This window comes from Stomoxys calcitrans, chromosome 3, assembly GCF_963082655.1.
Source record: "Stomoxys calcitrans chromosome 3, idStoCalc2.1, whole genome shotgun sequence".
NCBI classification, from domain to species: Eukaryota; Metazoa; Arthropoda; class Insecta; order Diptera; family Muscidae; genus Stomoxys; species Stomoxys calcitrans.
In genome coordinates this window covers 119458897-119485887 of record NC_081554.1, presented here as the reverse complement: position 1 = coordinate 119485887, position 26991 = coordinate 119458897, and the positions used below count along the sequence as shown (strand labels likewise).

Genomic DNA, 26991 nt, shown 5'->3' with positions numbered 1-26991 from the left:
ACAACACACAAAGAGGATGGTTAACTTGTTGCCATACTATTAATTTGGAATACTGGGATGTTTCAACAGTGACTTAAAAACTATTACATGGTAATTCAAAATAAGGTAAGGTAAATTAGATAATCAATTCAAATAATTCAAAATAACATCAGAGGGAAACTACTTTCAACATCCTGCCCCCCTTGGCCGGAAAGGGCAACAATTATAGAGCGCGTTTGAGCTGGTTCAATATACGAAAAGCTTTCTCCAGGCACCGTTGAGATTTTTCTGAATTACTGTTATTACCATAACGTAGTCTAGAATTTGCTGAGTTATGACCACCTCTCTCGGCTGGACGCAATTGTGTAGTTGGACGTTGGCATTTGTTTTTTAGAACTCTTCTTCTGTCAGCTCGGCATCGTTCTGGTTGTAGTCTTTGTTGAATTGGTTCATGGAGTAGGGTGTGGTGTCCCCTTTCGCAACGTTGGCATAAATTAGTTGATGTGCACTGCGCTGTTTTATGCGAACGGGCCAAACAATTTAAGCAATACTTATGGCGAACAACAGCACGACGACGATCTTTGACCGCCATTTTTAAGAACTGTCTACAATATCTAAGAGGGTGATAATTTTTACAAATTAGGCATTGATGGATTCTGGAATTTCTTCTGTCCCTGTGGAAGACAAAATTTTGTGTGATGATATGAAATAATGATAATTTCAAATAGGTACGTCTTGACAGAAACGATTGTAAGGAATATTTAAGATTGAGGAGCATTATATGGTAAAATACACAATTTTACTATTGGTCTCCTTATGGTCCCAAGCTGAGTCCTTATATCAGCTACCCGGGCAAGACCGTCTGGTCCTAGATAAACTTTTGTAATGCGACCCAACCGCCATTCACACGGAGGCAAGGAGTCGTCTTTAATAAGGACGAACTGGTCTACGGATAAATTCTTTTGCAAACGCTGCCACTTGTATCTGCTTTGAAGTTCCTTAATGTACTCATCCTTCCACCTCCGAGCAAATTGGTGTTGGATAGATTTGAGTTTATCCCATTTGTCTACAATAGGAAATGTCTCGTCAGTAGCCTCCGGCATAGCAACCATAGGAGCACCTCGTAAAAAGTGACCTGGGGTCAAGGCTAATAATTCCAAAGGGTCGTCCGTCATCGGTGATAGGGGTCGAGAATTTAAGACCGCCTCGATTCGTACTAAAAGGGTGCAAAATTCCTCGAACGTGTATTTGGCATTCTGGGTTACTTTCCGAAAATGCATTTTAAAGGATTTCACCCCAGCTTCCCAAATTCCCCCCATATGTGGGGCATTGGGAGGAATAAAGGTCCACTGAAATCCATGTGTAGCGTACTTTTCAACAATATCCTTGGATATGGCTTTGAGAAAATGGACATATTGGAAATTAAATGCTCTCTCAGCCCCCACAAAATTAGTACCATTATCCGACATCAACTTTTGTGGCAGGCCTCGCCTTCCAACAAATCTTACAAAGGCAGCCCGAAATGAGGCAGATGAAAGGTCCGAGCAGAGTTCCAAATGGATGGATTTCGTACTTAGACAAATAAAAATGCAAACATAACCTTTAAGAAATGTAGCCTGTCGTAGTCGAGACACCTTTATTGGAAATGGTCCCGCGAAATCTAGACCTGTTATGGTGAACGGAGGGGAAAATTTGCTTCGTTCAATAGGCAATGCTGCCATGAACTGTGTTTGGAGGCGCTGTTTATATGCAATGCAAGTTTTGCATTGATGTATGCATTTCTTTATTGCTGATCTAAGCCTCGATACATAATATTCGCTTCGAATTGTCCTTATCATTAGGTTGTGTTCGGCGTGCATCAAAAAAATGTGAGTAAACTCGATTAATAAAGTGCAATATTTGGACTTTACGGGGACTATGATGGGATGGCGTTCGTTAAAGGCGAAATCTGAATTTGAGATTCTGCCTGAGGCTCTGAGTACCCCACATTTATCAATAAAAGGATTTAGAGAATATAAAGGACTTTTCTTGCTAATAGGTTTTGACGTCAAAAGTGAATGATATTCCTTGCCATAGTACTGCCTTTGGGCCAAAGTAATTAGCAAGTTTTTTGTTTCGGTGAATTCGGAATGTGTTATAATGTTGGAGTCTTGAGTGTGTTGTTGTCGTTTTTCTTTGTGGGAGTTATGCAAAAACCTTCGTACATAGCAAATTACTCGTATGGCGCGGTCCCACCTTGAAAATCTTTCTAAGGGATCTACAATTTCGTTCATATGGAAAACATTTATCTTTTTCTTTTCGGGCGGGTCAATATATGCAGGAAGAGACTTTGGCCATTCGTTTGGCGGCTCTATAAGCCATGTTGGACCCTTCCACCACAAGGAATTCTGCATGAGGTCCATAGTATTACAACCCCTAGAACCCACATCTGCTGGATTGTCTGCTGATCGAATGTGACGCCATGAAATGTTACCAATATTTCGAATAATTTCTGCTGTCCTATTAGCGACGTATGTCTTCCATGATGATGGCGGTTTTTCTAACCAGCCGAGGACAATCGATGAGTCACACCATAAGTAGAGGTCATAATTATTTATCGGGAGTTGAGACAGTACTTTTTTCACCAACCGAGAGAGAAGTAGAGCACCACACAATTCCAGTCTTGGTAGACTTACGGGTTCTAGCGGAGCCACTTTGGTTTTTGACACAAATAAATTAGATTCCGTTGATTGATTTCTTTGGACACGTAAATAGATAACCGCGCAATACGCCTTCTCAGACGCGTCACAGAAACCGTGAATCTGCGTAGAGACAAGGGGGGCAAACTTTACCCAGCGAGGAATATGTATGTTGGGTATTAGCTGTATGTTATCTACAAATTGATTCCACTTGAGCAGGGTATTGGGTTTGACGCTTTCATCCCACTTAGTTCCTTCCAACCAGAGATGTTGTAGGAGCATTTTTGACTGGATTATAATGGGCGAAATCCACCCCGCCGGGTCAAATATTTTTGCGACAGTGGACAGTATTTTTCTTTTTGTAATATCTAATTGTTTTTCTATGGGTTCTATTTTATATGAAAAACAATCTTTCAGCGCGTTCCACTGTATTCCAAGCGTTTTAGTACCGCTTGTTTCTGCGAACTTGAGAAAGTCACAATCTAAGAGTGATTCGTTGGGAACGGATTCCAGTATATCTTTGGTGTTTGCCGATATTTTTCTCAAATGAAATCCAGCAGATTCCAATACCGTAATGATTTGAGAGAGCACTTTTATAGCCGAATTTAAATCATGAGAGCCTGTCAGAATATCGTCTACGTATGTCTCATTTCTTAAAATATGTGCTGCCTGAGGAAAACGATCCTCAGAGTCTTTGGCAAGCTGTAATAATGTCCTGATGGCTAAATATGGTGCACAATTTACACCAAATGTCACCGTTCGGAGTGTGAAGTCTTGAATGGGATCGCATGGGTTCATCCGAAAGACGATTCGTTGAAAGGGAGTGTCTCCATCATGGACCAAGATCTGGCGATACATCTTTTCTATATCACCGCAAAAAACGTACTGATATAGCCGCCAATTAACGATCAGGGTCATGAGGTCCAGTTGTAGGGTTGGTCCAACTAATAAGATGTCATTTAAGGAGTTGCCTGAGTTACTTTTCCTTGAAGCATTGAAGACTACCCTTAGCTTAGTACTCCGACTGTCGGGCTTCATAACCGCATGGTGAGGCATATAATATGAGTGAAATGAACCTTGGGAAATTATTTCCTGAGATGATGTTGGTGTCATATGACCAAGTGTCAAATATTCGGCCAAAACATTTCGATAAGTTTCGGCAAACTCGGAATTTTTTTTCAAAGAATTTTCCATACCAATAAACTGGATGAGGGCTTTAGAACGAGAACACCCCAAAGGCATCTCCCGTGGAAACCCAGGTTTGAATGGAAGTTTAACCACATATCGGCCATCCTTATTCCTATACGTGGTCTTCAAATACAGAGATTCGCAGAACTCATCTTCTTTCGAAAAGGGAATCTTATTCGGTATCTCTTCCTGCTCCCAAAATCTTCTGAGTTGTGTACTAATGGCTTCGTCATCCATTTCAGAAATTCCAATGGAGAATGCCGAAACAGATTGACACTGAATAGGCCCGCTAATAATCCAACCGAATATTGTGGCTTGAGCAAGGAGAGATTCAGAAATCTTACGTAACCCGTTTATGAGAAGAGAGGGCATCACATCGCTGCCGAGGAGCAAGTCTACATTCCCAGGAGTGTAGAAATCAGGGTCTGCGAGTTCCAAACCCTCTATGCCACTAAAATTGGTTTGTGACTTGGCTATCTCGAAATTAGGTAAAAGCCTTGTGATTCTTGGGACAACTATCGCTCCCAAATTCACCTCAATCTCATGCTTCTCTGAATACAGAGTTAACGAACATATGGAATTAGAATTTGCCACAATTTCACCACCCATTCCATGGATCTGGAAATTCTTATTCTCAACCACAAGCTTTAATCGCTGCTGAAGAGTCTTCGAAACAAAAGAGCGCTCAGAGCCTTGATCAAGAAAAGCTCTTGCTTTTAACAAATCACCATTGTGCTTTATTTGGACAACAGCAGTAGGTAGCAAAGTGTTTCCTTTCCAAGAATTGTCAGCATTAGAAGTAAAGTGTGAAGCTGTTTCCAAAGTTACATTGCTGTGATGCGTATAAGAAGAATCCGGGGCTTCTTCTGGGGCCTGAGATTCGTCGCTAACCGGTGATTTTGGACTATAGCTTTTTTGATTAGAACTAGCTCCATTTCGGGTAAAATGCAGTAGTGAATGATGGTTCTTGTTACAAGTGTTGCATGTGAATTTGCTCTGACAGTTCTTCCGAGTATGAGTATAAGAGAGACAATTAATGCATATGTTATTTAAGGAGACAAATGTGCTTCGAGATTGTGGGTCAAGCTTTTTAAATTCTGGGCATTGTTTCAATGGGTGGTTAAGTTTGCATATCTTGCACGGGAAACTGGCTTCATTCTTGGTCACAGTAGTACTTTCCCTATGAATTTCTTTAGTTGCAGGTCGTGCATCTTGAATGCTATTCAAACGTTCCACCACTTCATACCTATGTGAGAGAAAGGTGTCCATTTGTTCCCATTCTGGAAGTTCCTTGTGAGATTTCAGGGACTGTTCCCACAGGGAGAGAGTTTCGTGGGGAAGTTTAGTGGAGCAAATGTAAATAAGTATAGGATCCCAGTCCTTTGTCGAGATATTCTGCGCCTTCAGAGCAGAGAGGCAGTCATTAATTGTGCTTCGCAAGTATTGAAGGGACTCACAACTTTCGGAAGTAATGGGAGGTAAATTTAGAAGAATTTTAAGTTGATTGTCCACTAATATCCTTTTATTTTCGTACCTCATACGCAAAGCCTCCCATGCTAAGCAAAAATTTTCACCGCAGAGCTTATACTTCTTCACAATCTCTCCTGCCTGCCCGCGACACTTGAGGCGGAGGTGATAAAGCTTTTGAACAGGCGGTAGTCTAGGGTGGTCGACATATACCGCAGAGAACATGTCTCTAAATGCTGGCCATTCTTCGTAGCCTCCATAGAACAGCTCCGTGTCGCAGGGAGGTACCTTTATAGCTAAATCGGTAGCTGGAATGTCATTCGCTATAAAGGAGGAGCTTATAGGGGAAGCAACAAAAGTTTTCTGCAAGTCGAAGATATTCGCCTTACAATTATGAAAGGACTTCGTGCATGTGCTATATTTGCCTCGTGCCGCTTCCAATGACTTCTGGTCAAGGTCGCCCTTCTTATTGATAAGAAGTTCCTTATATGACCTTTGCACCTCTGACCATCGATGGTTCAAGTCATGCAAATTTACCTCAAGCATTGAGTCCGTAATTTCAGTCTTTGCAAGGTTATCAAATTCCGAACAAAATATTACCAAATCATCGGAATAAAATGTAAAATCCTCCATAATGGTTTGTGTCTTGGCTTAAAAGAGGAATATAAAACTCAGGTATTGTGAATTCAAACGGGGTTATCTCTTAAAACAAAGGGATTGTTTATCAATTGGGTCCAAAAAATACTGATTCAAACCAATACTGCGTGTATATTATCTTTACATTGCAATTAGAAGAAAACAGATTCCGCATGCAGGGGGCAATACAAGTTATTGTAGATGAATTTCATACCAGTTAAAACGTCCAGCATGTGTGCCAAAAATTAGTCTCTAGCGGCCTTTATAAGGGTTCTAATCGAGAATAGATTTATAAATTAGAATCAAATACTATTGCATAGTACAACTCCAGTTAACATAAATAACCAGCTTGTGCAAAAGGTGAAAAATTATATATGGTACCAAATGTGTGTTATTGTGAATCACTAATGTAGAAATAGTGTGGCGTACTTTAAGGATGATTCCAGTTTATTATTCCAGATTCCATTTAGAATAAATGGAGATCTGTGATTGTTCAAAGGTGGTTATTGTGTTGGGCATTTGCATTCAACAATTATTAGTCTAATCGGAATGTGTTGAGTTTCTCCTATATCGGCTTATAAACATGCAAAAAAAAAAATTGATGACGCCTATTGTGAATGTTGGTGAAAATGTGTTAGGCTTTGATGGTGTGTCCAGAAATCTGTAGGCAAATGTAGTAAAACTATCATGAAACTAAATTCTACCGAAAGATGGTAGTTTTCGTTCGCCTGTATCTTTCTCGGAGGGAACTTGGATTGTTCAGCCGTAAGAAATGAGATGGTTCATATTTTTTCACTTATCTTTCTAGCTAAAAATTGGAATTGGACTTACATCATTAATCCAGCGGGACATCACCAAAGAAAATATACTGCTGACGAGGTGGTGCAGTTGAAAGGGTTTAGAAATTGGGTGTCCCTGTCTATTGACTTGGAGGAATGAGTCGGTGAGAACAATTTAGTTGTACAAGCCTTTCGAAATTTTGTCGCCTCCTCTTTTAAACAGGGATGTACATACATTTAGATAACGTGGTTCAGGCGAAGACTACGTATTTATGTACGTTCTGTATGTTTTCCAAAAGAAATATTGGATATTATTCACATTACTTTATGCGATGATGGGGCTTCCTGTAATTGGAAGTTACGATGCCGCCGCCTTTATTATCTATAAAGAATAGAAGGAGAATGGGGAAGGTGGTCTTTTGCCGAAATAGTAATTAATTTGCGTATACCGATTAATTAATTTTGTGGTTTTGCTGAAGTGTACAGTTCCTGCAGAATGTGCCCGTTTCCAAGGTTGGTGGCCTTGAACCGTTACCTACACGTGTCAGGGCCTTGTAACTAAAAATTTCAGCAATTCTTCGCGTTCTCGTTGCGTGGGATGGAGAACAATAGTTTTCCACCGATTTCACGATCTTGAACTAACTTTCCGTTGTCTGATGAAAAATATTTAATAAAAACTTATAATTCTCCTTTCGGTCTTGGCACATGTAAAAAAACGACAGTTTGACATTTGTTACAGCGAGTTAGGGTTTCCGTGATACTAACAAAATGAACTTTTGAGGTATTTAACCATTAAGCTGTGTTCAATAAAGGTTCGAAGGACCATGTTCAATATCATTAAGGGATTTTAGCTATTTGGGAGTAAATGAGCTGGGATTTGTGTCATTAATGTGGAGAAACTTTGCACATGGCAAATTCATACTACGGAGATGTAGTATATTTTTCGTTTTGTTTGAAAATTACTCCAAATTCACTATTTATATTTTTTATTTTATTTCAAATAAAATAAAAGCTTCAAGTTTATTGAGGAATGAATCACCTCACTTGCCTTTTAAATGAAAACCCGAGATGATTGAGTTCAAAATGGGATGATATGGTTGTCTTTTATTTAGAGGGGTGTATGGGATACAACTTACATTTTATGTAGATGATAAAAAGCTGCAGAGAACCAACCACTTGGATGTGATGCTGTAGTAAAAAGAGATCGAGACTTCTTCGTGGCAACACCAAGAAGCATCGGCCTCCACTCAATACAACAACACACAAAGAGGATGGTTAACTTGTTGCCATACTATTAATTTGGAATACTGGGATGTTTCAACAGTGACTTAAAAACTATTACATGGTAATTCAAAATAAGGTAAGGTAAATTAGATAATCAATTCAAATAATTCAAAATAACATCAGAGGGAAACTACTTTCAACAGACCCAAAACCTTTAATCGAGAGATCGGTCTATATGGCAGCTATATCCAAATCTGTACCGATCTTGGCCAAATTGAAGAAGAATGTCGAAGGGCCTAACTAAAATCACTGTCCCAAATTTCAGCAAAATCGGATATAAATCTGGCTTTTATGGGCCTAAACCCTAAACCGGCGGATCGGTCTATATGCAGCTATATCCAAATCTGGACCGATCTGAGTCAAATTGTTGATAAATGCCCAAGGGTCTAACACAACTCGCTGTCCCAATTTTCAGCAAAATCGGATAATAAATGTGGCTTTTATGGGCCTAAGACCCTAAATCGGAGGATCGGTCTATATGGGGGCTATATCAAGATATAGCTTGATATAGCCCATCTTCGAACTCAACCTGTTTAAGGACAAAAAAAAAATAATCTGTGCAAAATTTCAGCTCAACAAAAATAAGTAAAAGAGTGCTAAGTTCGGCCAGGTCGAATCTTATATACCCTCCACCATGGATCGCATTTGTCGAGTTCTTTTCTCGACATCTTTTCTTAGGCAAAAAAGGATACAAGAAACGATTTGCTCTGCTATTAGAGCGATATCAAGATATGGTCCGGTGTGGACCACAATTAAATTATATGTTGGAGACCTGTGTAAAATGTCAGCCAATTCGACTAAGAATTGCGCCCTTTGGGGGTTCAAGAAGTAAAATAGAGAGATCGATTTATATGGAAGCTGTATCGGGCTATAGACTGATTCAGACCATAATAAACACGTATGTTGATGGTCATGAGAGAATCCGTCGTACAAAATTTCAGGAAATTCGGATAATAATTGCGACCTCTAGAGGCTCAAGAAGTCAAGATCCCAGATCGGTTTATATGGCAGCTATATCAGGTTATGAACCGATTTGAATCATACTTGGCACAGTTGTTGGATACCATAACAAAACACGTCGTGCAAAATTTCAATCCAATTGGATAAGAATTGCGCACTCTAGAGGCTCAAGAAGTCAAGACCCAAGATCAAGTTATAAACCGATTTGAATTAAGAATTAAGAATTGCGCACTCTAGAGGCTCAAGAAGAACATGGACCGATATGGCCCATTTACAATACCAACCGACCTTCACTAATAAGAAATATCTGTGCAAAATTTGAAGGGGCTAGCTTTACTCCTTCGGAAGTTCGCGTGCTTTCGACAGACAGACGGACGGACGGACGTGGCTAGATCGACATAAAATGTCGCGACGATCAAGAATATATATACTTTATGGGGTCTCAGACGAATATTTCGAGTAGTTATAAACAGAATGACGAAACTAGTATACCCCCATCCTATGGTGGAGGGTTAAAGAAAACAAACAAAAGCCACATTTATTATCCGATTTTACTGAAATTTGGGACAGTGAGTTGTGCTAGGCCACTTGACATCCTTCTTCAATTTGGCCCAGATCGGTCTAAATTTGGATATAGCTGCCATATACTACGATCTCTCGATTTATTGTTTTGGGCCCATTAAAGGCGCATTTATTGTCCGATTTCGCCGAAATTTGCGACAGTGAGTAGTGTTAGTCTATGGCACCAACCACCATGGTTCAATAATCATATCGAAAGATTGATTGCTACTAGGAACACCGCTCACAAACGTTGGAAACATTTTAATGTCAGAATTTAAAACATACAAAATGGTGTTGATCCTTTCAATATAAACCACTAAGATAATCGCTGTATATATAATTTTTTGTCCAATTTTCGTCTATGTTTTTTGTCCGATATGAGCGCGGAATCCATAATTAAGTTCGATTAACAGAAATTTGCACAAACTATACTAGCATTATCTTCTTTAAATCTGCTTGATTTGGATCAAATCGTTACAGATTTGCTCTTCGTGCTCTTCTCTCTAATACCATTTATTTAAACCCCATATTGCCATTGGCTTAAGAGGAGTTTACACGATGAGGCGTCCCCCAAACACATGGCCCCAAAATATGTTATCAAATTCGTTTTCTAATCTCAAATACCTTTCATTTGAGCCACATATTGGCATGGTCGAAAAATTTTTTCCCTTTGGGGGTGTTTTGGGAAAGGAGTAGACCCCCAGAAAATTGGACCCGAAAATGGGTATCAATTCTTGCTCTACCCCTAAATACCTTTCATTTAAGTTCCACATTGACATGGTCGGTATATATGCCCGATTAAGGGAAGTTTAGGGGGATGGGCGGCCACTCAGTGAGTTGGCCTTGAAAATATATATCGGATTCGTGTTCCACTTTAAAAACCCTCTTATTTTAGCCTCATATTGCAAAAGTCAGAAAATACTTACTATTTGGGTTATGTTGTGGGGTGGCGTGGCCTCATAGACACTTTTTCCGAATATTGATATCAAAGTCGTGCTTAACTCCCAAAGACCTTTCATTTGGGCCCTATATTGCTATGGTCGTAAATTTGTCCCCTTTGGGGGATGTTTTTGGGGAGAGGCGGCCCCCAAACACTTGGTCGCATATTTGGATATCAGAGTCGTATTTTACATTCTTTTTTTTTTTTTTTTTTTTTTTTTTTTTTTTTTAAGCAAATTTATTGAATAGGTATCATGCTTAAAGTAATACTACAACTAGTCTCTAATTACAAAGTGACTAACTAGTAGTTTTGATGCAGACGTACTAAAAAATAATTGGGTAATTAGATTAACCTAATACAAAATATTTGAATTAAGATAATTTATTTCTATTACGTAATATGCTATCTATCTTCTATCCTGTGAAGCGTGTTAACAAATCATGGGGTTTGAATCGTTGCAGTCTTCTGAATTGATTCGAATAATCGAGCAGCTTTAGGGCCTCAGGGTTAGTATGTTGCTGGAGCCGCATTGCATGTTTCTGAGCATGGTTAGAGATTTCCTCTTTTACAGTTTTCATTTTAAGATCTCGATGTAAGTCACTATTTCGGACAAACCATGGTGCATTGACAGCTGATCTCATTGCTTTATTTTGGAACCTTTGTATTTTTTCTATATTACTGTTTGAAGCACATCCCCAAAGTTGTATGCCATATTGCCACAGAGGTTTTAGCGTCTGTTTGTAGATCAGAAGTTTGTTGTCCGTTGATAAGACTGAGTTTCTTCCAATTAGCCAGCTTAAGTTACGGTATTTTATATCTAGCTCATCCCTCTTTTTATTAATATGATCTTTCCATGTTAACTTTGAATCTAGGGTAAATCCTAAGTACTTTGCGGAGTTTGCTACTGGTATTTGCTCAGAGTTTAAGTATAATGGTGTATTTCTAGTGTGTACCTTGGAAAAATCCACGTGAACTGATTTATTACTATTTAGTTTTAGTCCCCACTCTTTGGTCCAATTAGATATATTGTTTAAGGCAGATTGCAAGCAAGTTATTGATTCTTTTGAGCTTGAACCTGAAGACATCAAGACCGTATCATCAGCAAAAGTTCCTATGAAACAGTTTTCGTTTAGAGGCATATCATAAGTATAGATAAGATATAAAATAGGGCCTAGGATACTGCCCTGTGGGACTCCTGAGAGTATGGGGTGCAGTTCGGAATATTCATTTTCGTACCGTACCCTGTAGTATCGATCTCTCAGATACGATGTGAGGATATCGCTATAATTTTCAGGAATCAGCATTCTGAGTTTGTTTATAAGTCCATTATGCCAGACGCCGTCAAACGCTTGAGAGATATCTAAAAATACAGCTGAACAAACCTTCTTATTTTCGAATGCCTTTTCAATGGTATCGGTAACTCTGTGAACCTGTTCAATAGTAGAGTGCTTCTTTCGGAATCCAAATTGGTGATTGGGTTTTATATGCCTTGTCGAGACAATTGACTCCAGCCTTTTGCAGAAAAGCTTTTCGAAAAGTTTTCCAATTACCGGAAGAAGAGATATTGGTCTGTATGATTTGGGGTCATGCGGATTTTTCCCTGGCTTTTGTACCATCACTATTTCGGCAACTTTCCAACAGGTTGGTATGTATTTATGTGTTAAAACAGCATTCATAATAGTCGTTAATCTAACAAAGCCATGGTAAGGTAATTGTTTTAAGACATCTCCTTTTATAAGATCGAATCCTCCAGACTTTTTGTTTTTTAATTGTTGCACTGCATTCCATACTTCTTTAATTGTAATTTTTTCAAATGGTTCAAAGGAAGTATCTCGATAAGAATTATTGTTATTGTTGGTAATTATTGGTGACGGATTTGAAAAGGTAGATCTTAAAACGTGGGCGAATGTATTTGCTTTTTCGATATCGCTTTTTGCCCATTGGCCGTTATGATTTAAAATTGCAACTTTTTGTTGTGTTGGTCTATGTTTATTCTTTGCAGCTTTCCATAGGGAGTAATTAGAATAGATGGTTGGATTTAAATTTGCCAAGTAATTGTGAAAGGTTTGATTGTTGTGTTTTTTTGTCAATCTGCTCAGGTTTTTTGTAGCACAGTTTAACCTTCTTTTGTCCCGTGGCGATCGTGTTATTTGCCATTTTTTCCTTAATTTTCTTTTCTCTTTTATTTTATTTAAAATATATTGGGGGTATGCCGTTGCACCTTGGGGGATAATTACCTTCGGTGTACTATTCCAAGCAGCTAATTGAATTATTTTTGTGAAAACGTCTACTTCTTTTTCGATGTCTTCCTTGCTATTAATGGGTGAATGCTTAACTGAGTTCGTAATGAGATGTTTAAAATAGTCCCAGTCTGTATACTTATTAGTTAAGACGGCGCAGGATTGTTTAACATTAGGTTGGCTCGAATACGTCAGATAAATCGGAGAGTGATCAGAACTTAGTTCATGACCTTCTTCTATTATAAGTTTGGTTCGTTCGATTTTTCTAGTTACAAAAAAATCGATCACGTCAGGAATTTTCGAGATATCTGTGGGCCAATAAGTAGGTTTGCCAGTTGAAATTACTGCACAACCCGTATGCTGCAGTGCACGGTAGAGTTCTTTGCCCTTAGGCGTAGTTAGTCTAGAGCCCCACTGGATATTCTTCGCATTGAAGTCACCTCCCATCATAAACTTATGTTTGTGTGCGTTAATAAGTTCTTCATACTGTTTGGATTTTATGTTGTGCCTCGGTGGACTATATACAGATGTTATAGATAACGGAGATTTGTCTACTATAATTGTAACCGTTGTAGCTTGAAATTCCTGTACACCTATCTTATTTTCGAGCCAATGCTCGATCGAGCTTTTAACAATGACCGCGCTCCCTCCTCTTGAGTTATTACTGGGGTGAACTGTGTGGTATATATCATAATTTTTTAACTTTAGGTAGGAGTCTTTGACAAAGTGTGTTTCGCTTATAAGACACACGTCGATATTTTTTTCTATTAATAAGAATTCTAATTCGTTTTTATGCCTCAGTAGACCGTTTGCATTCCATTGCATCACTTTTAACATTGATAACATTACGTTTGTATAAGTGTACCAAAGAAATTTTCTTCTAGTATGCTTAAACGCATGTCTAATGATTTATTGAAGGATTCAATGGCTTCTAATTTAGACAAGATTTTGCTAAGTGTGTTTTCGTAATTGGGCTTACTTGCGTTTGCTTGCTGTGTACTATTTAATTTCGTTGCTGCAGAGTATGATTGACTTGGACGTTGTTGTTGCGGTTGAATTCTTTGTGGAATTGATACTGTATTGGCGGAAGTGCACGGGATTGCTTGTGAGAGATTTTCGACTGGCTGAGGTTGCAGGGTTTTCTGTAATTTCTGTTTATGGTTGCGCAGTTTTTGTAGTTCTTTAGCTACGATACAGCCTCTATAGCTTGCCGGATGTTGCTCACCGCAGTTACAACATTTAGGAAGGAACACAGTAGGTTTTTCGCAGTTTTTTGTTTCATGTTTGCCGGCACATCTGGCACATCTAGGTTGTTTCGAGCAATAATTCTTCGTATGGTTGTAACCTTGACAGTTCTTACATTGTGGGATGTGTTTTGGTAATTTTATTGTTTCAATTTTAACAACAGTATTTAAAATATGTTTTATTTTATAAATACTATCTAAGTTTTCAGTAGGATCAAAACTTAGGATAAAAATATCTAGCGGATCTTTTGTGTAGAAGTGGGTCTTATTGAAAGCATTCAAAATTTTGAAACCTTGAGCTTTCAAGTCCGAAATAATTTCGATGGGGTCGCATGTATGGTGTAGATTCTTTGCAATAACGCGAATAGGTCTTTCATGCTTATTTTCAAAGGAATGCCATGGAATATTAGCCTCATTGAGGGCTTTTGTGACTTCTCTGTAGTCATTGACTTCAAAGGTAGATATTTTTTGGGAGTGTTTGTTTATTTGCTTTGCAATGAAGCCTTTCACTGCTTTAGGTTTAATTATATTACGAAGTTCTCCGAAATTTTCGACAGCACTTACTATAATAGGTGGTGGGCGAAGTGGCCTTGTGGGGGGCCTTGGCTCGGCGGTTTCCGCATTCTCTGGTGTTTTAGCAGGCATCTCTTGGACTGCTGGTGTAGTAGAGACTTCATCGTCAGTTTGCTGTGTCAGGGTATTGGACCTTTTCTGGCTCTTCTTCTTTTTCTTGAGGATCCATTCAGTTTCCCTAGCTAATTCCTCCTCGTCCGTTAGGTACACGGTTGGCTGGACAACATTATTTTCGGCATGGACGCCTGTATTTTCGCTAGAATCTTCCATATTTATTACATCTTCATTGATAGAGAGGTTCTGGTTTGCTGTTTGAATTTCCGCAAACTGTGCTCTTAGGGATACATTTTCCTGGTGGAGTTGATTACAAACATTCTCCAGTGTTTTAACTTTTTCCAAGAGCTCTACATTAATTTGCTCGAGCTCTTTAAGTTTAGAAACTCTGAAACAGCTAATGCTATTTCTTGGAGTGGCGGAGGACGAAGTGTCCTCCATTTCCCCTATTACTTTCAAAATAACTGCCAAATACTTTGGTGGTTATATATGGCAATGCTGTTCATTGTATCATATGGTAAACTGTGATACGAACTTGGCAGCACTGTCGTTGCCCCTATTATGGGAGACACGAACAGATGATTTGTTTTGTGCTGAATATAATTGTCTGTCCCTGTTGTTTATCGTAAAAATATATATTTACTTTTGCCAATAGTTTTCTGTTTTGTGACAAAATGTTTTATATATTGTAAATTATTCACGACACACCAGGTGCACAACTTCACGTCCAGGTAATCACCCGCGGCGCGAACTAATTGTGATTGGGTGTAAGTGATCTAACAATTCAGGTTTGTGGTAAAAAACTTGAAAAAAGCAGGAGCACGGTAAAACGAGTACGAACGTGAATAACACAAAACTTAGAAAAAACTTGAATTTTACATACAAATACCTTTTATTTAAGCCCCATATTCCAATGGTCCAGTTTGTGGGTGTTTTGGTTAAGGGGTGGATTATCCGATTTTACTGAAATTTGGGACAGTGAGTTGTGCTAGGCCACTTGACATCCTTCTTCAATTTGGCCCAGATCGGTCTAAATTTGGATATAGCTGCCATATACTACGATCTCTCGATTTATTGTTTTGGGCCCATTAAAGGCGCATTTATTGTCCGATTTCGCCGAAATTTGCGACAGTGAGTAGTGTTAGTCTCTCCGACATCTTTTTGAATTTTGGCCCAGGTCAGTCCATATTTAGATATAGCTGCCGATCTCTCGATTTAAAGTCTTGGCCCATAAAAGTCGCATCTATTGTCCGATTTCGCCGAAATTTGGCCCTGATCGGTTCAGATTTGGAAATAGCTGCCATATAGACCGATCTTTCGTTTTGACGTCTTGGCCAAACAAACAAACCTACAAATAAACACAAATTGATTTTTATATATAAGATTTTTTAATAGTAAATATTCAGTTTAAAATTGGTGGTGCAAAATATCAAATCAATTGTATATAAACCTCTTTGTGTGAATTAAAAAAAAATTAAAGCAACATAGAATAAGTTACTTACACTTCGCATGCGCAGGGGCAAACTTCTCAAATATCAATGAGCGTTGTCTGATTCAAGTTTAAGCTCAATGATAAAGGACATCTCGTTGTGGAAAAGTTTTTACTAATTCTTATTCTGCCTGCAAACTGCTATAGTCGTATATTACTCAAAGGGCATAAGCTGTTGTATTTAGTTTAGAATCGAAGTTCCCGTTTATTAGACGGCTCCATTCTTGGTCCTTTACTGTTCTCTATCTACATAAATGATCTTCCAGAAGTTCTAATAAACTGCAAAACACAAATGTACTTGGACGATGGAGGCCACCGTAGCGCAGAAGTTAGCATGTCCGCCTATGACGCTGAACGCCTGGGTTCGAATCCCGGCGAGACCATCAGAAAAAATTTTCAGCGGTGGTTTTCCCCTCCCAATGCTGCCAACGTTTGTGAGGTACTAGGCCATGAATAACTTCTCTCCAAAGAGGTGTCGCACTGCGGCACGCCGTTTGGAATTGGCTATATAAAGGAGTCCCCTAATCATTGAGCTTAAACTTGAATCAGACTGCGCTCATTGATATGTGAGAAGTTTGTCCCTGTTCCTTAGTGAAATGTTTATGGGCAAAATTTGCATTTGCACGCGGACGATGTATAGCTATATAGCGGCGCTAAAATAAGTGATGTTACCAAATTTTCTGCCTGGTATAAGAGATGATCTACACCGAATTTACAATTGGGCAATAAATAATAAACTGATCACTAATCCGACGAAATCTAAATTAGTCGTTATAATACCCAATCTACTCATTTTGTTTGTAACACCTCGAAATATTCGTCTACGACTCCATAAAGTATATATATTCTTCATCGTCTCGACGTTCTGAGTCGATCCACGCGTAAAGCTAGCCGCTTGAAATGTACAGATATTTGATATTAAAGTAGGTCGTTGGGGATTGCAAATGTGCCATATCGGTTCAGATTTAGATATAGCTTCCATATAAACCGATATCGCGATTTGACTTCTTGAGCCCCTACAAGCCGCAGTTTATAGACTCAGAAACTGCTGAACCGATTTTCTTGAAATTTTCACAGATGGTGCATAATGGCCCCGTGGTGAAAAAAGGGTACTACATTTTTTGATATCTTAGGGGGGGAGAGGTGGGGGGTCGGACCCTCCCCCTTACCCTAATTTTCAGAAACGCCTGATCTCGGTGATGGGTGGTGCGATTTAAGCGAAATTATGTATGCTCTCATATAGTACCCTAAAAATGAAAAATTGGTATCCAAATTTCGGATGGAGTACCTAGGGGGCTGCCCCACCCTAAAACCTACCAAACATATATTTAGACCAATCACGACAATATGGGACTCAAATGAATGGTATTTAGGATAAAAAAACGTATCTGATATCCAATTGTCGGACCAAGTGCTAGGGGTATCACCCTAAGCCCCAAAACATCCCCAAATCGGACATATTTGCCGACCATGGCAATATGGGACTCAAATGAAAGGTATTTGCGAGTAGAATACGAACCAGGTATGCAAATGTGGGACCACGTTTGTGGGGATCCATCCCTGAACCAAAACACCCCCAAACTGGACCATTGGAATAGGGGGCTTAAATAAAAGGTATTTGAATGTAAAATACGAATCTGATATCCAAATATGCGACCAAGTGTTTGGGGGCCGCCTCTCCCCAAAAACATCCCCCAAATGGGACAAATTTACGACCATAGCAATATAGGGCCCAAATGAAAGGTCTTTGGGAGTTAAGCACGACTTTGATATCAATATTCGGGAAAAGTGTCTATGAGGCCACGCCACCCCACAACATAACCCAAATAGTAAGTATTTTCTGACTTTTGCAATATGAGGCTCAAATAAGAGGGTTTTTAAAGTGGAACACGAATTAGATATATATTTTCAAGGCCAACTCACTGAGTGGCCGCCCATCCCCCTAAACTCCCCTTAATCGGGCATATTTACCGACCATGTCAATGTGGAACTTAAATGAAAGGTATTTAGGGGTAGAGCAAGAATTGATACCCATTTTCGGGTCCAATTTTCTGGGGGTCTACTCCTTTCCCAAAACACCTCCAAAGGGAAAAAAATTTTCGACCATGCCAATATGTGGCTCAAATGAAAGGTATTTGAGATTAGAAAACGAATTTGATAACATATTTTGGGGCCATGTGTTTGGGGGACGCCTCATCGTGTAAACTCCTCTTAAGCCAATGGCAATATGGGGCTTAAATAAATGGTATTTGAGAGAAGAGCACGAAGAGCAAATCTGTAACGATTTGATCCAAATCAAGCAGATTTAAAGAAGATAATGCTAGTATAGTTTGTGCACATTTCTGTTAATCGAACTTAATTATGGATTCCGCGCTCATATCGGACAAAAAACATAGACGAAAATTGGACAAAAAATTATATATACAGCGATTATCTTAGTGGTTTATATTGAAAGGATCAACACCATTTTGTATGTTTTAAATTCTGACATTTAAATGTTTCCAACGTTTGTGAGCGGTGTTCCTAGTAGCAATCAATCTTTCGATATGATTATTGAACCATGGTGGTTGGTGCCATATTTTTATACCCTCCACCATAGGATGGGGGTATAATAATTTCATCTTCTGTTTGTAACATCTCGAAATATGCGTCTAAGGCCCCATAAAGTATATACGTTCTTGATCGTCATGACGTTTTAAGTCCATCTAGCAATGTCCGTCCGTCTGTCTGTTAAAAACACGCTAACTTACGAAGGAGTAAAGCTAGGCTCTTGAAATTCTGCACAAATACTTTTTATAAGTTTAGGTTGGTTGGGATTGTTGATGCGCCAAATTGGTCCATGGTTTAATAAAGCTGCCATTTAAACCGATCTTAGGTCTTGACTTCTTGAGCCTCCAGAGGGCGCGACTCTCGTCCGATTTGACTGAAATTTTTGCACGTAATGTTTTGGTATCACTTCCGACAACTGTGCTAAATATGGGGGGGGGGGTCTCGGACCCGAGCCACCGCCAAAATGATTTTGTCCAAAATAAATTTAATTAATTTTATTCCAAACAAAAAATTTTATAAAGATTTTTTTAAATAACAAAATTTAATATTAATAATATTCTACATTTTGATGAGGTCAGGGCCGACTTAAAATTTTTTTCTAAAAGACAAAATTTTATTGAAATTCTTAGTAAATACAAAACTTTAATGACATTTTTTCTAAATAAATTTTAATGAAATTTTTCTAAAGGCAAAATTTCAGCGTAAAATTCTCCAACGACAAAGCATCAGCACGGGCCCCTACAACTTATTTTTTTAAGTCAAAAAAATGTTTTTAATTTATTCTAAAGGGAACATTTTTATTAATCTTATCTGTCCCAAACAATATTTTCCTAAAACTTTTTGTGTAGAAAAATTAAATAAATATTTTCAAATTGTTCAAATTGTAACCCATTCCGCCTGACCCTCGATTGCATTGTCCGATATTGATGAAGTTTTATATATTCAAAATTTTAAGAATTTATATTGGAGACGCATGCTTTTTAAATGTTTTGAATTCAAAACATTTTTAGAAGAAAAATTTTATTTATTTTAATTTTTATACCCTCCACCATAGGATGAGGGTATAGTAATTTCGTCATTCCGTTTGCAACACCTCGAAATATGCGTCTAAGTCCCCATCTTATATATAAAAATCAATTTGTGTTTGTTTGTAGATTTGTTTGTTTGTACGTTTGTGTGTTCCTTATAGACTCAGAAACTCAGAACCGATTTTCTTGAAATCTTCACAGATGGTGCATAATGACACCGTGATGAAAATAGGGTACTACATTTTTTGATATTTGAAGGGGGGCGGACCCTCCCCCTTCCCCTTATTTTCAGAAACGCCAGATCTCGGAACGCGAAATTTTGTGTGCTCTCATATAGTACCCTAAAAATAAAAATTTGATATCCAAATTTTGGTTGGGGTACCTAGGCGGGCCGCCCCACCCTAAAACATACCAAGTATATATTTAGACCAATCACGACAACATGGGACTCAAATGAAAGGTATTTAGGATACGAAAACGTATCTGATATCCATTTGTCGGACCAAGTGCTAGGGTGACCACCAAAACCCCCAAAACACCCCCAAATCGTACATATTTACCGACCATGGCAATATGGGACTCAAATGAAAGGTATTTGCAGGTAGAATTCGAATCTGATATCCAAATGTGGGACCACGTTTCTGGGGGTCCAACCCTTCCCCAAAACACCCCCCAAACAGGACTTATTTACTGACCAAGGGAATATGGGGCTTAATTAAAAGGTATTTGAGTATAGAATTCGAATCTGATATCTAAATATGGGACCAATTCCCCAAAAACATCCCCCAAAGGGGACAAAATTGCGACAATAGCAATGTGGGGCTCAAATGAAAGGTCTTTGGGAGTAAAGCACGAATCTGATATCAACATTCGGGAAAAATTTCTATGGGGCCGTCCCAATCCCACAACACCACCCAAATAGGAAATATTTGCTGACTATTGCAATATGAGGCTCAAATAAGAGGGTTTTTAGAGTAGAACACGAATCCGATATATATTTTCAAGTCCAACTCACTGAGTGGTCGTCCATCCCCCAAAATACCTCCAAGCCGCTCATGTTTGCCGACTATGGAAATATGGGGCTCAAATTATAGGTATTTGGGAGTAGACCACGCATCTGATATCAACATTAGGGACCAACTGTCTAGGGGACGTCCCACCTCCATAACAACCCCCCAATAGGACTTATTTGCCCACCAAGACAAGTTGGGTCTAAAGAGAATGGAACTAAATATTTATAGTTTTTAGGGCCAATACCCCAAACCGAACATATTTGCTGACTTTTGCAATAAGGAGTTTAAATGAGATTTGAAATCGAATTTTATATCCAATTTTGAGGCCAATGGCAATATGAGGTTCAAATAAATGATATATAGATATATGGGAATAGAAAACGTTACTGATGTAATTTCCGGGCTTAGTGTTTGGGGGACCACCCCAATCCCCCAAACACCCCTAAATCGGGCATATTTACCGACCATGACAATGTGGGCCTAAATGAAAGGTATTGGGGGGTAGAGTAAGAATTGACAGCCATTTTCGGAACCAATTTTCTGGGGGTCTACCCCTTTCACAAAATACCCGAAAAACAGCAATTTTTGAGTGACCATCGCAATATGGGGCTCAAATAAAGGTATTTGGGAGTAGAATACGAATTTGATATCCAAACGTAAGACCATGTATTTAAGGCATCACCCCTTTCACAAAACACCCCCAAAGGGAAAAAATTTTTCGGCCATCCCAATATGAAACGTATTTGAGATTAGAAAACGAATTTGATAACCTATTTTGGGGCCATGTGTTTGGGGGACGCCTCATCCTCTAAACTCCTTTTAAGCCAATGGCAATATGGGGTTTAAATAAATGGTATTTGAGAGAAGAGCACGATGCTGATATTTTTTCAGGGCCATGTATCTGGGAGTACACCTTACATCCAAACTTAAATTCGTAGACCAATGAAGATCATATGGGATTCAGATAAAGGCTCTTATATTGTTTATTTGTTAGTCAAGCGATATACTATTTTCGTAGCATGGTATTTCATTAAAAAATCTTGTCAAAAATAAATATTCCAAGGAAACTTTTGTTCTATATAAAGTAAAAGAAGCTGCAGCGGAGCTGGCCCGGGTCTAGCCATGTCCGTCCGTCCGTCTGTCTGTCGAAAACACGCTAACCTTCGAAGGAGTAAAGCTAGCGGCTTGAAATTTTACACAAATACTTTTTATTAGTGTAGGTCGGTTGGTATTGTAAATGGGCCAAATCGATCAATGTTTTGATATAGCTGTCATATAAACCGATCTTGGGTCTTCATAATCTGGTATAGCTGTCATATAAACCGATCTTGGATCTTGACTTCTTGAGCCGATAGAGCGCGCAATTCTGTTTTGTTATAATTGTGCTAAGTATGGGGTAAATAATTGTGCTAAGTATGGGGTAAATCGGTACGTAACCTGATATAGCTGCCATATAAACCGATCTGGGTCTTGACTTCTTGGACCTCTAGAGGGCGCAATTCTCATCCGATTTGGCTGAAATTTTGTACAACGGCACCTCTCATGACCTTCAACATACGTGTCTTATATGGTCTGAATCGATCTTTAACTTAATACAGCTCCCATATAAACCTATCTCCCGATTTTGCTTCTTGAGCCCCTACAAGCCGCAATTCTTAGCCGAATGAACTGAAATATTGCACAATAACATCTACTATGTACAATCGAACTATAACCTGATATAGCTCCAATAGCATAACAGTTCTTATTCAATATTCTATGTTTGTTGAAAAAGAGATACCGCGCATAGAACTCGACAAATGCGGTCAATGGTGGAGGGTATATAAGATTCGGCCCGGCCGAACTTAGCACGTTCTTACGTGTTTATGACTATTTAGCGAAAAAGGCTGGATTTAATGATTTTGGCATCAAATCGCATCTGCTATGAAAAATTGGACTACGCCAATCCAAATCTCACAACGATATCTCTTTCCTAACTCGAACTAGAATTTTTCTAAAACAGCTTTATTCTTGGGTATTTTTCGTCGTTAATAGTTTAATGCAATTTTTTTAAAACCAAATCGCAACGTAAATTTTCCAAATGATAAAATTTATTTGATTGTTTTAAACGAAAAGTTATTTAGCTAAGCCAAAATCTTCATGGAATTTTCTTGCCAAAATTTTTTTTTATAAAAATTGTTCCGAAAGACAAACATGTAACACAAATTGTTCTGAGACATAATTATATAAGAATTATATCCTAATTCTCGTTTTATTATTTCAATTGAAGATTTATCTGCAGAAAAATAAATATTTATAAAAATATCTTAAATGTAATATTTTGCTTGTTGGTCTGAAAAACTTTTCCAAAGAATAATTAGTAATATTTAATTATTAATTATTTGAATTACATCAGTGATGAAATGAAAAATTTTTAGCACTCGGAAACACAACTTTAAAAACCCGAAATGATCCTCCAGTTTAATTTACATTTTAAAATAATTATTTCAAATAAAACCATTTCGTTTTATTCTTGGAATTCCATAATTCACAATACAGTATTTAAGGCAATTGATACGAAACTCATAGTGATTAAGGGATAGATATTCTGGTAGCAATGTGTTAGTTCTGTTGGCTTTCATCGTAGATTTGAGTACAGTGAAATATTATTTAAAACATTTTAAAATTTATTTCATAACCTTTTGATTTTCTTCCAAGAAAATCATTAAACAATGAAAAGATTTTGCTAATAATGATTTCCTAACGAAAATTTTTAATGATATTCGAGGAGTCGAATTGCATTTTTATAAAAAGGTGGGTATTAAGTGCGTGTTCCGCAGTGAAATACCCATTTGAAAAACTACAAAAATATCACCGAAAACAACACTTTTGTTAAAATTTTAGCATAAATAAAGAGAATACCATAATGAATGAAATCAGAAAGTATTTTTGCTTCAAAATCTTTTATCTACAAAAAGTAATAGTAAAAAAAAATTATTTTTACCGTGAAACACGAACATAATGCCCACCTTAAGTAAGGAAATGTGTTAAAATAATATTAGTCAGCAGACTTTTATCTAGGAGAGCAAGTTTTATATTACACTTATGTTTGCCGCTAGATCATTTGACATCATTTAGTGGGCAAAGAATGGAAAAGTTTACAACTGCAATAACGTGGAAATCTCTTCGTATTTCTGATTTCTAGGAAATCTTAGGACTTATAAATAAATCTTTAGGACATATAATATGCAAATTATAAGCATATTTGACAATAGTTGGGCGCAATTTTTACCGGACACCTTTTCTATCAAAACCGGATTTTCGATCGTTTTTATATAAGTTCGAGAAGAAATTAGCGACAATAATTAAGCAAAATGTAAATGGTTCTTCCTAAAAATTTCACTTTGAAGGTTTTAAAGGATTAGGGTCGGCCTACATATAGTGTGTAGGCAATCAGTCTAAAATTCAGCTCTGTCTTTATGACCAAATGTCACCGTCGATTGGTCAGTTCCGGCTCCAATAACGACCACAAATTTCAGAAAAAAATTTTAAGTATTTCTACCAATTTCATAGTAACAAAAGAATTTTGGCAATTTTAAACCGATCTTGGGTCTTGACTTCTTCAGCCGCTAGAGGGCGCAATTCCCACCCGAATTTGGCTGAAATTTGGCATGAATGGTTTTTTATGACTTCCAACAACTGTGCTTAGTATGGCGCAAATCGGTACATAAACTGATATAGCTGCAATTCTCATCCGATTTGGCAGACATTTTGTACAACGGCTTGTCCCACGACCTCCAAAGTGTTCAATATGGTCTTATTGGCGCAGTTGTTGGACGTCATAACAAAACATGTCGTGCAAAATTTCATTCCAATCGGATAAGAATTGCGCACTCTGGAGGCTCAAGAAGTCAAGACCCAAGATCGGTTTATATGGCAGTTATATCAAAACATGGACCGATATGGTCCATTTACAATACCAGCCGATCTACACTAATATGCTTTCGACAGATAGACGGACGGACAGACGGACGGACGGATATGGCTAGATCGACATCAAATGTCGCGACGATCAAGAATATATATACTTTATGGGGTCTTAGATGAATATATCGAGTAGTTACAAATAGAATGACGAAATTAGTATACCCCCATCCTATGGTGGAGGGTATAAAAACTGTAAGAAAAATGATGAAGGAAATTTTAAATAAATCTTATTATAGTCGATTTTGAGGACTTGCTCATTTGAAGATCCCACGCTGTAGAAAGAAAATATTAAAATACTTGCTTCAACCAATGTGTCAACCATTTTTAGCTGATGTAGAATAAAAAGAGGTAAAGGGTAATTTTTAAAAGCTATAGGAAAGTTTTTAAAACAACAAAACTCACAAAGTTCAAAAAATGCATGATATCTTTTTTTAAATCGATAGTACGGTCCATATAATTTAATGGTTGAAGATTATTTCATGCGAATGTTGACCATGACTGCGCCTCAAATGGTCCATGCGCTTAGTCCAATTTTGGCATACTCTTTCCAACATTTTGGCCAGTATCTCACGAATAAATGCTTCAATGTTGTCTTCCAATGCGTCAATTGAAGCAGGGTTGCCTGTATAGACATGAGTTTTAACATAACTCCACAAAAAATAGTCTAAAGGCGTTAAATCGCACGATCTAGGCGGCCCATTGACCCGTTCTGAATGTGAAATAAAATTCGAGCTGAACTCGCATCTCAATAATTCCATTGTTACGCGTGCTGTGTGGCATGCGGCACCGTCTTGTAGAAACCACATATCACGTAAGTCAAGCCGTTGCATTTTGGGCAAAACAAAGTTGGATATCATCTCACTGTAGCGATCTCCATTCACAGTTACGTTACGATTCGTGATCGCTACAATGAGATGATGTTCACAGTTACGTCTGTTAAGAAGTACAGTCAAATGATGCCACCAGACCATAATCCGCACCAAACTGTACATTTTCTGGATGCATTGGTAGCTCTTGCAATGTTTCTGGATATGTGGATATCATATTGGTGCTCTTTTCCCAAGTTCCTTTCATTGGAGCCTTATATGCTATGGTCGGCAATTACAATATGTCCGGGGTCTTTTTAGTGGTGAAGTAAACTCCAATTTAATAGATTCGTGCTCTAGTCTCAAATACTTTTCCTAGAGCCTAATATTGTCATTATTGGTTTAAATTTCCATTTGGCTGGTGGCTTTGTAGGTAGGGCGGCCCCCTACATACCATACACTAAATAGGGATATAAATTTCTGTTTTTAAGTTATTAAAGACAAACTAAATTTCGCTTAAATTGCCCTACCCGCCTCCGAGATCTGGCGTTTTTGAAACTAGGGTAAGGGGAGGGTCCGCTCATTAAGGTTTAGATGTTAGATCTACTTCATTCTCTTGGATTTAGTGGTGGATTGGAGCAGCGAAACTCTTTGCCACAAAAGCGGATATCAGATTCATACTCCACTCCCAAAAACCATATTGAAGATACATATTGCTATAGTAGGTATATATGTGTGGTTAAGGGGAGTTTATGAGGTGAGCGTCCCTGAAATACTTGGCCATGAAACAGATAGAGTTTTGAGCCCCTTTTTCCCATAATCCACATATATGTCCAGTTTGAGGGATATTCAGGGTGGGGCGGCAACCCACGAACTGGGGAGTATATGGGGTGACACGACCCCCAAACATTTGGCCCCAAATTTGGATATCAAATTCATTTTCTACTATCAAATACCTATTATTTATCGCCATAGTAGGCAATCATGATCGGTTTGAAGGGAGCATAAAGCCGGAATCTGAAGTAATATCAGCATCGTGTTAGAGCACGATTTTGTTTGAGCCCCACAATGTCAAGCATTTTGAAGGAGGCTATCAAGATATTCGGGGCTACGGGTCTCGTCCAGATTCACACTAATTAATTTTTATACCCTCCATCATAGGATGGGGGGTATACTAATTTCGTCATTCTGTTTGTAACTACTCGAAATATTCGTCTGAGACCCCATAAAGTATATATATTATTGATCGTCGTGAAATTTGATGTCGATCTAGCCATGTCCGTCCGTCTGTCCGTCCATCCGTCTGTCTGTCGAAAACACGCTAACTTCCGAAGGAGTAAAGCTAGCCGCTTGAAATTTTGCACAAATACCTCTTATTAGTGTAGGTCGGTTGGTATTGTAAATGGGCCATATCGGTCCATGTTTTGATATAGCTGCCATATAAACCGATCTTGGGTCTTGACTTCTTGAGCCTCTAGAGTGCGCAATTCTTATCCGCTTGGGATGAAATTTTGCAAGACATGTTTTGTTATGATACCCAACAACTGTGCCGGGTA

The 26991-nt window shown here is 38.3% G+C and overlaps 1 protein-coding gene across 1 annotated transcript; it reads right to left on the bottom strand.

Annotated features, from left to right (window-relative positions):
• Positions 1 to 611: 611 nt before the first annotated feature.
• On the bottom strand, positions 612 to 15024 carry LOC131996103 (uncharacterized). Its single transcript, XM_059365553.1, has 5 exons — positions 14521 to 15024; positions 13692 to 13863; positions 12710 to 13386; positions 828 to 5675; positions 612 to 653 (listed from the first exon to the last, which is right to left on the bottom strand). The coding sequence occupies exons 1-5, from the start codon at positions 15022 to 15024 to the stop codon at positions 612 to 614; spliced, it is 6243 nt and encodes a 2080-aa protein (XP_059221536.1).
• Positions 15025 to 26991: the final 11967 nt, after the last annotated feature.

Excerpts from the sequence above, each read along its gene's own strand:
- LOC131996103 (XM_059365553.1), bottom strand. The coding sequence starts at position 15,024 with ATGGAGGACACTTCGTCCTCCGCCACTCCAAGAAATAGCATTAGCTGT. Across the intron at positions 5,676-12,709 it reads CTTGGAATAGTACACCGAAG|AAAACTTTTGTTGCTTCCCC; the intron begins GTAATTATCCCC and ends TTCGACTTGCAG. Across the intron at positions 654-827 it reads GACCAGACGGTCTTGCCCGG|GGACAGAAGAAATTCCAGAA; the intron begins GTAGCTGATATA and ends TGTCTTCCACAG.